General features: G+C 35.8%; 1 protein-coding gene across 1 annotated transcript in view; it reads right to left on the bottom strand.

The window, feature by feature from the left end:
* LOC133716363 (probable leucine-rich repeat receptor-like serine/threonine-protein kinase At3g14840) overlaps positions 1-10,728 on the bottom strand; it is an 11,310-nt gene extending 582 nt beyond the window's left edge. Inside the window, exons 1-19 of the mRNA XM_062143075.1 lie at positions 10,559-10,728; positions 9,662-9,848; positions 4,031-4,102; positions 3,874-3,942; positions 3,712-3,783; positions 3,533-3,604; positions 3,340-3,411; positions 3,184-3,255; positions 3,027-3,098; positions 2,814-2,885; positions 2,651-2,719; positions 2,394-2,474; positions 2,147-2,212; positions 1,687-1,752; positions 1,549-1,584; positions 1,401-1,441; positions 779-1,155; positions 510-708; positions 4-87 (exon numbers count right to left, since the gene is read on the bottom strand). Coding sequence (XP_061999059.1) covers positions 4-87; positions 510-708; positions 779-1,155; positions 1,401-1,441; positions 1,549-1,584; positions 1,687-1,752; positions 2,147-2,212; positions 2,394-2,474; positions 2,651-2,719; positions 2,814-2,885; positions 3,027-3,098; positions 3,184-3,255; positions 3,340-3,411; positions 3,533-3,604; positions 3,712-3,783; positions 3,874-3,942; positions 4,031-4,102; positions 9,662-9,848; positions 10,559-10,694 — 1,915 coding nt within the window. The 5' untranslated portion in view covers positions 10,695-10,728. The remainder of the gene's footprint in view (positions 1-3; positions 88-509; positions 709-778; positions 1,156-1,400; positions 1,442-1,548; positions 1,585-1,686; positions 1,753-2,146; positions 2,213-2,393; positions 2,475-2,650; positions 2,720-2,813; positions 2,886-3,026; positions 3,099-3,183; positions 3,256-3,339; positions 3,412-3,532; positions 3,605-3,711; positions 3,784-3,873; positions 3,943-4,030; positions 4,103-9,661; positions 9,849-10,558) is intronic.
* Positions 10,729-13,200: the final 2,472 nt, after the last annotated feature.

A 13,200-nucleotide genomic window follows, 5' to 3' on the forward strand; every position in this document is an offset into this window, starting at 1 on the left:
TGCCAAAAATTAATAACAGGCACAAAACCAAAGCTCCAATTGAAACTCCAACCACAATATACTTCTTTGTTTTGGAATGCTTGAATTCTACAGAGCAATAAAAAAAAATAAAGAATAAAAAAAAGAAGAGAAAATCATCAAAACAGGTCTATGATATACCACCGAAGATAGGGCATAACAACCGAGAATGGTCTTTCCCTTAATAAACGACTAAGAATGATAATCTGTTTGAATGTTTCATGCATCAAATATAGCTAAACAGGAAAGAGATGCAATAATTGGAATTAAGAATAAGATGTTCTTTGATAATCTGGGTACTTCTTAAAGTATACTAGCTATCTTGATCTACATTTTCCAAATTATTGCAGTGAAAACATAAACCTGTCCCTTGCATGGTTCCTTTAATTTTTTGTTCTGAACATGTACAAAACAAGTGGATTGTAAATTAGCCTATCATAAAGTTCTTAAAAGAGACTTAGAAGTGTGTATGTGCAAATTCACAAGATTACCAGGCTCTATAGAAATGGCTGATATAAGGGGACCATAGATTCCTCGTCTAGGGGATGCTGTTGTGCCTTTCCCAGACCAATGAAACCGAATCTCTAGAGTTTTGTTTGTAACTTGAACTGCATTTGTTACTTTAATGACTACCTTATCAACCCCTGGTGCTTCCTTTACGATGTCAAAATCCTTCCATACAAGTTTCTCCTGTAACAATTGTCATCAATGAGAAACATTCTGTGCGCATTAAGATTTCATTAACAGTGTGATTCAATACCTGGATATAAACATCAAATATCCGTCTTCCAACACTGAAAAACGATCTATTGCCTCGGATTATTATCTCCGCAAAGTGAAGTTTGACCGTATAATTTCCATCTGCTAAGCAGTTTGCATAATATGTGAGAGAAAGAGGACTGAGGCGCACATTAGTGTACAACTGAGAGTTTTCCATTCCAAGTATCGATGCATTATTTGCTATGTAGTCTGTAGAGGTGACATTAGTATCCCAGAAAAATCCAGTGCTACTGGTTCCCCAGTTAGGTCTCACTGGAACAAATTTTGCTCCACCGCCAAGATCTGTATCATCTTCAAATTTGACTCCTCCAATGGTGGTCGCTCCTCCACCACAATTTATATGCAATGAGTACTGAACTGTTCAGTAACAGCATATAAATAAAATAAGTCAGATGAGAGAAAATATTTGAGTAGATAAATGTTATCAATATAGTATCAGATACCATTTACAATGAGGTCATATGAAAACTGAAGTTAACAACTGAGTTCTTTGAACAAAATCTTTACAAAGTCGAATAATTAAAAAGCTACGTATCGTTTGATTCCAATCTATTCAATCAGATTTTAATTCTAAGATATGTATTGTTGATATGTATTGTTACCTTTTGTACATGGATATTTCTCCAGGCACGGTCCAGATAATCTAGATTAGTGAAATATAATAATCAGCTTATGTAATAAGTCCATAAAGTAAAAAGAAAAGAAAAAACAATGGTTTCATCTTCGAAGACTAGTAAGTATGAAGCTTACGAGTTGTTTAGTGCAGAAGAGCTTTTGAAAACGTTCCTGATACATGTCGAATCAGTTGAAAAGGAAAAATTAGAGGTGAATGAAGACCATAGTGTGCTCAGTGTGCTAAGTGCTAACTACGCATAAAACAATTCTTACTGGTATGCGCTACATGTAGTTGGCTGAGAGTCTTTGGAAAAATTATTGTAAGAAACATCTATCTGGCTGCACACAAATATGATACAATTGTAAGCGAGTATAAATCCACTGTAAAGTACGTGTTAGAATATTGATAAACGTTCATTTAATGACAGAGAATCCTAGTCATTGATGATTTAAATGCTTCAAACAGTTTATTTGAAAAAGAAAAAAGAAAAAAAACTAAAATATTCTATTAAGTAAACAATATTGTTAATACTAATAGAATTGTCTGCTGCCCTTCGGGTTGGTCAGCCCTAGTGGTGGGGGTGGGTTGGAAATTTGATTAGGATTATGATAGATCAAGAGTTTGACTCCTTAATGTAACAAAAAAATAGAATTGTCTGCTCGACACCTTAACGAAACAATTAAAAAGAAAACTAAAAACAAAAGAAAATTTGATGTAGGATAGAAGACATACTAGCGGTTATCTTTGCTTTTAATCCAATCTGGAATAGGGCCATTGAGAAGGTTGCTTGTCAGATACCTATTCCGAAAGAAATCACAGTCACATTCTGTTGAAGTAATTATTAATTACTTAACTACAAAAGGTTGGTTATATGGGATAAATGTATGCTTATGTATATATGAAGATAGTATATGAAGGGGAGGCCCCCTGCATCATGATGTATGCTAGTCATGACATATATGAAATTCAAATTTCGTACAAGTACTGCAAATTGTTCGGATCCAGAGCTATAGCTTTAAGATCCGGAAAACTTCCTTCCAATTTGTTGAAGCTGAGATCTCTGTGAAAAATTAACTAGTGGATGTTATAAAAATCGGAATAGCTTACTATAGGGAAGCTTGAATGAGAAGATGAACCTAGTTGATTAACTGCTATCGATAAAGTATTAATTGAATGTGCTTTATGTACTTGAATGAGTAGTAGAATAAAAAAGATAAAAGAATAGCAGTAAATTACAATATATTCAATCTTGTCATTGCTGTTAAATCAGTTATAGGTCCCGATAAACTACAGCTCCTCAGCATTCTGCAGTATAACTCAATATAAGCATAGTTGGGGATAAACATGGATTAATTATCTAAATCTATGATGAAAAATAATGCAACATTTCAAGACTTACAATCTTTTCATGCTTTTCATGTTAGTCAAGTTTGGAAATACTGAACCCCCTTCGTTTAAGTCGCTGATCCTTCTGCATCGATCAATTGCATCATATATAATTGTTATGCAAAAATAATCCCTTTGATACGAAGGTATAGTAAATTGTAAAATGCAGAATATGGTTTTCACTATTATACTGTTAATGCAATGAAGAGCTGGAAGCGGAACTCACAGTTCTGTTAAATTACTCAAAACAGAAAGGCTAGACGGAATGGGGCCTTGTAGACCACTAGCTTGGATCTCTCTGTCAAATACAGAATGCAATATGGATAGAGATTACACCAGTTCTATAATTTATGAATTATATTATAATAGCAAAAGGCACTTACAATTTTATAAGTTGACTCCAACTTCGGAAAAAGTCTGGAATTCTTCCAGTGAAGTTGTTACTGCTAATCCTCCTGTATAAAGGGAAAATTCATACCATGACAGCTGAACATATCGTAACAGTAAAATTGCGATTCATTATGTGAAGTATCACTTACAATTCTGTTAATTTGGTAAGATTAGTGAGATCCACTGGTAACACTCCTGTGAGATTGTTTGCACTAATAATGCTGTAGATCGATACCAGTGCCGACTCATCAGTTAATTACTTTTTCAAGCTATTTAATATATTTTTTTAAAACCAATAATTGGTGAAAACAAACTGGGTTTGGAAGAAAAGAAGGAGCTTACAGATTTTGTAAGTTAACCAACTTCCCAAGTTCAGGAGGAACAGTTCCAGTAAACATGTTTGTCTCTAAACTCCTGAATACATATTGTCCTTTTCATCAAAGCAGGCCAAACCGAATGAAAATTAAACTGGATTTGACAAACACAAAAAAGTAATATAGAGAGATAATGGCAGAGCATACAAGTATCTTAGAGTGATAATGTTTCCTAGGAAGGCAGGGATTGGTCCGGATAAGTTGTTCACACTGACGGACCTGCGCGCAGTTTACTCATTGCATGTCTAGGTTAAATCATTATAGGTCACTTTTAGCTAAAGTTGAATATGGATTAAGAAGTCAATTTACATAAATTCCAACTTTGTAGAAGCCCATTCACTCGGTATATTGCCACTGAGGAAGTTCCTTGGGAAATTGCTGTAAAGAAGGGAAAAGATATTAGTAATAACATTAGCATTTGAGAAAAATTAAAAATTAGCATCTTGGTACATTACAAAATCCTTACATTTGTGTAAGGTAGGGTAACTTTGCAATAGATGGTGGAAGTACACCAGCAAGATCTTGCCCTGTAAGAATACTGTATTCGGAAAAATGTCAGAGCTCTTGCATGTCATTCTCATAAATGAAGAGATTCTCCTAAATTGCAAACGAAAGAAAAACAAAAGAAATACCCACCTAGACATTTGCTCATACACTTGCTTTGCAAGAAAAACAGACTCCCAAGATAATGCAATACAAACCCAGCAAAATATATATATATATATATATATATATATATATATATATATATATATATATATATATATATGAGGGCCATCCCACTAAAGGATAAATTTTTTGGTATTTTCTAGGGAGGCATTAGACCAACTTTTTGATCACATATCGGCATCTCGACCGTTCTGTGTTTAAGTCCTAATATGTAGATTACTTCTGCAAATTTTCAGCCAAATTGATGATCGACAAGATATCGAACTAGATTAAATCAATGGACGAACCGAATCTATCCAACTTGAACCGTTCATGTTTATAATTGTAAATCGCAATTATGAATGTCTTAATGATTATCAATTTGATTGCAAATTTTCAGAGTTGATCAATTCATATAGACCTAAAAACTGAACGTTGAGATGTGAAAATGTAATTGAAAAGTGGGTCTAATAAGTAATCCCTTATTAGAAGGACCATATATATATACAACCATTCTAGAGAGGACTCCTTACTTTAAAAATTTGAGGATTTTTACTGTGTTACGCTAGTCTATACTCCTATGCAAGAATTGTGTCTAAAAAAAATCAACTAAATCCATAATCATTTGGTCATTTAAAATTGTGTGAACAAATGTAGTCTGTTAGATTAAATTAACATGAATATCATGCTAAGCAAATGGTTACATGTTTTCCGATTTGGCTAATTCAATGCAGGATTCATATGTGTATATTTTGAAAGAAATGTGGATTTCATTAACGCATGCCAAGATGGCCATTACATATCCTTCTGCTGCCTTCGACTAGACAGATCAAGAAGTTGTAGTAAGAAAACTACTGTGATACATAGAGACAGACCAGCTATATTCGAACTAATCGCTCACTTATTTAAAGTGAGCCTATAAACTATGGAGAATAGTAAGACATAGTAAATAGGCCCCTACCACACCTATCTATATTTTTTCCTTGCTCTTCAAGGTAGGGCTAGGAGATTTTATCGAACACAAAAGTTGTCCGATCCCTAGAGAGATTGGGCCCAATAGCACGATGACGTGGGCCCCACAGCTGCCCAAACTCTTAAAGATCCGAATGGATTTGTTAAGGAATAGCCCGAGCCCATCACCCTCTGCTTGCATCTTCCCTTTCTGGCCCACAGCAGCAGCCTTAAGCACGGGCCCAACAGTGTGCCCTAGCCCAATCTCACGAAGGCAGTAGCCTCTCTACTACAGCCACCACCATCTCCGTTGCAGGGAGTCGCCCAACCACCTAGACCACCGCTCGAGACCAACGTAGCTTTTAGAGAACAACACCAGGCAATCATCATCAGAATCACCGAGAACTGGGCTCGAGTATGAGCCAAAAAACAGTCCTGCCCTATTGATTTGGACACCCATATCCATCGGTAAGTCACCAGCAATTTTGACCCCGTCTGCAGCGGCGCCCAAGCTCCATTCAACATCCATTCCAGATCTGTAACCTCTGCGTTGCACTTCGCTCAGCACCCTTTGTCATCTACGTCTCAAGCACCGACGATAACGCCATTGAAGACATAGAGAGAGATTGGGAGGTCTTTAGCAGCCAGACAGCTTTGTCGCCGCCCCTACCATAGCCCGGGAGATCAGACCACCACTTCAGGCTTTCCTCGAGCAGAAATCTGCTCTTCCAAGAAGGATTATTCCCATCACCCGCAAAGGTGATAGAGATCGGACCCAAAAAATTTGGGCTTAGGAGTCGGTCGGAACCACTGTATGCATCGCCGACAGGAGGCGGCGTTAGAGGGAGTGCGAGAATAAGCGTTGCGAGAGAGATTAGGGTTGTTTTCTCCATAACACAGTCCTATAAGGACTTTTATTCATATGTGTATATGTAACTAGAGAATGAGTGGTTTAGATTATTAAACTACATGCTAAAAAAAAAAGTTAATTTGATTTAAATCCAAAATTCATTCTCTGTATTGGATGCAATCCACACGAATAAAATTGCAGTCATATGACTCATCTGCCACATAGTATTTCTTTCCTTTTCAGTTTTATCCTATTAATTGCGTACTTTTACATTCCTATTGTACCCTTTTGTAACAAATTATCATAGGCTGTCTTCATGATTAATACAATTAAAGAAGGTCAAACAAGATTTCATGAAATACTAAATTTAATTTATTTTCTGAATAATATTTCCTAAAAAATTACTATTTTTAATCAAACCTAATTATTAGTGCATTAACTTGTATAAACTCCTTATATATTGGTTTAAGTACTTAAAAATCCATTGAGTATTACCAAGTACCAACTACATAAAGACAATATTGGAACCCCCAGGATGCGTGAAACCCCTTCTCGCATACCTAGCGCCGGCAACGACGCTTCACAGCCATGGAAGCCCTTGAGGCTTTCTCAACACCGAGCGCTCAAGCGCTTGTTTCCAATGGAGTCCACCGTGACCTCGACAAGGTGCAGCACGCTGCCCTCAACCCCTCAATCCCAAATCCGATCAGATGGATCTGCTTCTGTTCTCCGGGACCAAGCGATTGGTGATCGCTGCTTAGGCCGGCGAATCTGCTCATTGATTCCGATACGGCTTTGGGATCCGGGCACTATGTGGTGGTTTCGATGCTTCTTTGCAGATCTGACATTGATGGTGCTGACCGGAATATTCTGGTTTTCCTCGACCTTGGAGGTTGGCGGCGTGATGCTGGCTGTGGTAGTGCGCGGTGGTGCAGTCGCTGCCCGGACTTGGCTGCGAAGGATGGCGGTGAGGTGGAGAGGCAACACAACAAGTCAGGGTTGGCTCCCGATTTTGGTACAAGATGGTGGCACCGGCGGGCCAACGAAGAGACGTAGTGCTGGGCTTTGGGTGCCCTTAGAGGTTAAGAGGCCCACGGTAATGGGTGTGGACTCTTGGGTGCAGTCATGGGCCCATTCTTTTTTCTCAAGCTATTGGGTTTGGGACCCGGGTGGAATAAATGAGGGTATGGGCTTCCTAGACTTCTGGAGGCCTTACCTAATGTCCAGTATTTTAAATAAGGAGACTGCTATTATCATGCGCTCGATTGATGTCGCAAATAAGCCAAGTTTTCCATTAGTTTTTAGTTTACTTTTCTTTCCCTGCAGATTGATGGAGAAAATTCTCAATGACTTCAAGGAGTCTTACTTGGGCTACTATACTGTAAGCACCTCAATTGCGAGCATTGGCGAGCAACATAGCCGGTTTTTAATGGATGAGGATAATCTACATCACTTTGTAGTTTCTTTGTTTTCTTATTTCCAGAAAGTGAGCTTCAACTTTGTAATCGAACAACCATTCCAACGAAATATGGTTTGTTCTGCCTTAGATTTTCAATATAACCTTAGTAGGTCAATTTATGCTCCTGTGAATGTTCAGGATGCCCCTATAAACGATTGTAACTATCGTTGAGAATCAATATAAGTTTTATTTTATTAAAAAAAAAGTACTTAAAAATCCCAACTTTTCATTTCCCCACCCTTACATATGTCGGTGAGAATTGAACCCATGACCTTTACAATGTTAGAAAACTTACCAACAGGTCACAACTCACCGACATCTTCCATTACTATCTTCTTTCCAACACATACTTCTCATTTTTTTTCTTCTTTCTTTTCCTCTCATACCTATATTTTTTGTGCGGCTTCTCCCTTTTTAGTTCATTTTTATGTCTTACTAACGTGACTTCTTTAATTCGCAACTACCTTTATTATAGATTTGATATGAAATTTTTGCTTACCTTTGATATAGAATTGATTATGGTGTTAGTCAACCTTTGTCCTATGATTTTATTAGACATTTTAATCTCTATAGTTAAGGTTCTCTTATTATCTCCCACGTTCTCTTTCATAATTTTTATCTTTTAATTAGGTAAGGTTTTTGTATGTACATATTTATACCTTTTGATTAGATTGGTATTATATATATTTTTTTTTGTGCTTCGTATGCATAGGTAGATCAAATCTCTAGTATACATCTTTAAGTACCTAGAGTGTAGGTACATAAGTAGTTGATATTTTTATGTTTGAATTTTCGTTCCTTCGTATATATAGGCAGATCTCTACTATACATCTTTAATTACCTATAATGTAGGTATATAAGTATATATTTTATGTTTGAATTTTTGTTCTAATATTTTTCATCCTATAATGTAGGTATATAAGTATTTGATATTTCATTATTTCTAGACCTACATTTTAGGTATATTGATTTCATAGGAATGCACTTTAGTCCTATACATTTGAGAATTATTCATTGATGAATTGTAGATTTTGAAATTTAAAATTTAGAATTGAGTTAAAATTGTGACTCAATTAGTGAATTTGAATTATTTACCTAAAAAAAGTAAATGGACTGCAATTTAATAAGGAAAAATGTGCGGACTGCATCCAACTTTTATATAACAAAAAGAACTTGGATCGAAATACCTCAAAAAAAAATCATCATATTTCAAGCTTCTTGGGTGCGGACGGTACGGATTTCCCGTTTTCCCCCACTTTCCGGCCACATTTTCACATCTTAACCGTTCAGTTTTTAGGTCATAATGTATAGATCACCTCTACAAAATTTCAGCCAATTTGGTGATCGTTAAGGCATCCAAAATTGCAATTTACCATTATAAATACTAACGGTTCCGGTTGACAGATTCGGTCCGTTCGTGTAAATTGCAATTTTGGATGCTTCAACGATCACCAAATTGGCTGAAATTTTTCAGAGGTGATCTATACATTAGGACCTAAAAACTGAACGGTTAAGATGTAAAAATGTGGCCGGAAAGTGGTCGAAAACAGGAAATCCGTACCGAAATTTTGGTACAAACGTCCGCACCTGAGAAATATCCTATATCTATATATATATATATATATATATATTATAAGGATTCATTTTTTTGGCAATTTTAAGGAAGAGCTTAAAATTGCAGAATTGAAAATTTGCAGAATTGATATACTCATAGAGACCTAAAAATTTAATGGTCGAGATATTCTTATGTGATATAAAAATTGGTCTAATAAGCAATCCCTTAAGGAAAATTCTACAATGTGTTAACGTATGACATGCATACAATTGCCTTAAAAGTGGTAAAATGAGTCCTCAAAATAGTAATATTAGTCCTCAAAGTAGTAACATGAGTCCTTAAAGTGGTAAATTTTCTTAGTTACCACATTAGTCCTCAAAATAGTAATATTAGTCCTCAAAGTGGTAACATGAGTCCTTAAAGTGATAAATTTTTTTAATTTATCATATGAGTCCTCAAAATAGTAATATTAATCCTCAAAGTGGTAACATGAGTCCTTAAAGTGATAAAAATAGTTGATGTATGAGAAATGTTAACATACCATAGCTTTACCCATCCCTTAAAACAGCTAAAAAAATAAATCCCTTACTAGAAGGGCCACATGTGTGTGTGTAAAAGCTTCACATGCACTTACATGTTGGTGACGTGGCATGAGCCATCAGGGAAGGAGCAGTTGCAAATGAGAGTGTTATTGAATAGAGGCCTGTCAGCAGACTTTGGAGTAGCCCAGCTTGTGTGGGTTGTGTCATTCAGGCACGGGTCTACTTTGAAGTCCCAGTCTTTTTTCCCTATTTGTGTAGCAATTTCTCGTAGGGCTTGCACTGCAAACTCAAATCAAGACCCTTCAAATTTACATTTTTCTCAAAAAAAAAAAATTTACATTTTTCTTTATTGAATTTAATATTTTCATTTTCGAGATGACTGTCTATTTCGGTGGGCAAGTGCTTTCGAAATTCAAAATCAGTTGTTGGAAAGCTTTAGGATGCTGTTATCACCAAGTTGTTATTCCCGCCTATCACCCAGGTGACTCTGGTTATAATTTTGGGTAAACCAATGCCACCACATATATATTTTCTTTAGATAAAAAAAGAGAGTATATTCATCTATACAACTTTTATCTTTCTGCATGTTTTACAACATATCCAATTAGTTATCGGTGAGTTGTGAGCTGTTGGAATAACTAATATCTTGGAGACCACGTACATATTCAAATATGAAAATAAAATTATGTTTCTATTTGAATAAAAAATAAAAAATAAAAAACCTACCCGACCAGTTTTAAAGAGACTTGTGTGGTGGCATAATTTTTCCTTTTAGAAAGAAGATCAAAAGGTGGAAAGGAGATTCAAACTCTTCAAATAAAAAGACTCTTTCGAATATATGCATATAGGTGCGGAAGCTCGCTGTGCTGGTGGTAGTTATGGCTAAGCGACTTCACATACACCGTAAGCGAGCTCACACACACTTGATGTATAGAGATAATTACATAGGAATTATCTCAGACCAAGAGTAAGGATGTGTACGTACGTACCTTCCGTATCAGGAAGACGAGTCGAAAGAGCTTGAACTTTGACTGATCCAAAACTGCAGTGAACTAGTATCATCGCCAAGTTGAGGTTCATGATGGTTTTCCAAACACCAACTCCAACTCTAATTGCCATCTTCATTTTCTTCGAGCTTACGTCGACTTAATCCGACTAACCTAGCCTGCACCCAGATACTAACATTCCTGCTTGATGAACTATAGGTTTTTGCTAGCTAGCTAGCTCGTCGGTTTTTAAAGTGAATGTCTATGTATCAGCTTTGGCTAGTAGATATATACTATTGATAAATGATAATAAATGAGCCCTAGATCGGGACTTATGGATCAAGGAGACTTTTCTACGTGGAAACAATTAGAAATATATATGTACCATGAATCCATGCATTCGCTTTCAGTACGTCAACCTAGAGTTAGAGACTAGGACTGATTTGGTCTCCATTACTATATATTAATTGAGGTGCATGTGCTGGATCCATGGATTAGGAAACAATTAAGAGAGAAGACTGACCGCCACTTGGAATCTTGGCAAGTAGATTTTGCATAGTCATCATCGATACACTCCTTGTTTTAAGTAGATATGGTAAAACACTGTATCCTGTCGTATTAAGTTTGTTTTGTATTTTCATCGTTGAACACGATAACAAATCGTTAAGCTAACATGTAGAGAATACTAAAATCAAAATTGAACCATTAAATTTTGTGTTAACAGTTAAAACTCGTTAAGACCCGTTATGAAAATAACTGAATCTTATAGTTAAGAATCTTATAAACTTAGAGTAACACAAAAAGCACACATAAATCTTATAAATTGGAGTATTTTATTCTTTTTGAAAATTGAGAATAAAAGTTATTGTCATAAAAATTGATAAAGAAGTTACAATGAAAAGTTAAGTGTGCTAATCCATCGTTCATAGATTAGAAAACAATTAAGAGAGAAGACGACTACTTGGAATCTTGGTAAGTACTCAAGACTTTACGTAGTCATACTAATACACTTCTTAATTTAAGCAAATAAAAAGAGGAAAGTAAATAAATTGCAAGTGATGATTTATTAATCAGTATGGGGCTATTGAAGTCAAAAACGACTTGAGGCATGTGGTGTAGCTGTTTTTTGGGTTGAGTTGATATGGGTCTACGGTCTGCTACCTCGATCAGTAGATCACGTAGACAGCAACCAAATGTTTTCCAATATTCATGAAGCCACAGGTACCTTACAAAAGGAGAAATGTTATTCATGGACTTTTATTATTTTAATTTAGACCTCTCTAATTATTTTTTGTTTTTGTTTTGACGGGGTTATTTTCTGCGTTCTTTGTATGTATGAAGTTTTTTCAACATCAAAGAGGTATTATTCAAAAATTTTTAATTACAAATTAGTCTGCAAACACATGCTCTATATGTATAAGAGAATTTTCTCAATAAAAAAAATTAATAATTGAGGCTCCTCTTCTGTTGGCTGGGGTTTGGGCCTGGATCTCTGGGCCTGGGATCAATCTTGGGCTGATGGGGCAGGGGAGTCTTCCTGCTAGGTAAGACTTGATTTGGGCTTGGGCCTACGGGCTTGGGCTCGGGTCAAGGCAATCGGGGCCCTAATGTATTAAGGTATGAGCCTGTGTGAGGTTGGATTAACTTCTATGAGTCTTCTATGGCGTTTCTAGTTTCTTGTTTGTACCACAATTGCGTGATTGACAAGTGAGGGCTAGTTGAATGAATTTTTTTTCCCATAGGAGGCGAGGTTTTTTCATTCTTGTACAGGCTCGCTTAAATGTGAGCGTCCCAGTGATCTTTAAATGTTTGTTTTAGCTTAGGTAGGTTACTCCGGATTTTCTTGTCGGATTTCTTATGTAAGTTTTGGTAGACTTCAGCCATTTTACTGTTAATGAATTCAACTTCTATTTCAAAAAAAATATTACTCCTTTAATATTAAAATTAACATATGGTTTAGGGATTATTAGGTTTTTTCTCACCTACTTTGGCTGACAGAGTAGATTCTATTTGAATGGCGTAGATATTGCGACGTAAACCTCGATCTACTTCATTCAATTGAGACACAACACTTTCAAAACGTATCCGTTTTATTATTGAAATTAGAGAATTAACTCCTTATACCAAAATTACCTAACCCTCTAAATGGACTTTGCAAATACATAAATCGTCTCAAAACAAGTTATTAAGGACGAGAAGACTTTCTTTATAATAACTTTAGTGTTGTGAGTGCAATAGGCAAATTCAACAACAACATAATATGGATGACTAATCTACCTGTATGACAACCCTTACTATTTGGTGCATGTTTAAATACATAGGATTAGTGGAGGCTCCTGTTATTATTCAAGATGTTCTCTCATTGCTTATTGTAATTTAGGATTTAAGCTTTAAGTCCCCTCGATTGTATTCAATAGTTTTATTAATTAAGACTTGAGGACAGCCGCATTAGCTCTTATTTCAAGAGAGAGAGAGAAAAAAAACTACCTAAAGAGTCCGTTGTTTTTCGACTCCCAAATTTGTAAAATTAGAAGGTAATTTTCTATAATAGAAGAGTCAGTAGAGTTAGATGATGGAATGTTTTTAGCCACTAAATAAGGTTACTCGTTTTATAAAAAGTAGAATTTGGATAATGTTTCCAAACT

The sequence above is a fragment of the Rosa rugosa genome, chromosome 6 (genome assembly GCF_958449725.1).
Source record: "Rosa rugosa chromosome 6, drRosRugo1.1, whole genome shotgun sequence".
Classification (NCBI taxonomy): Eukaryota; Viridiplantae; Streptophyta; class Magnoliopsida; order Rosales; family Rosaceae; genus Rosa; species Rosa rugosa.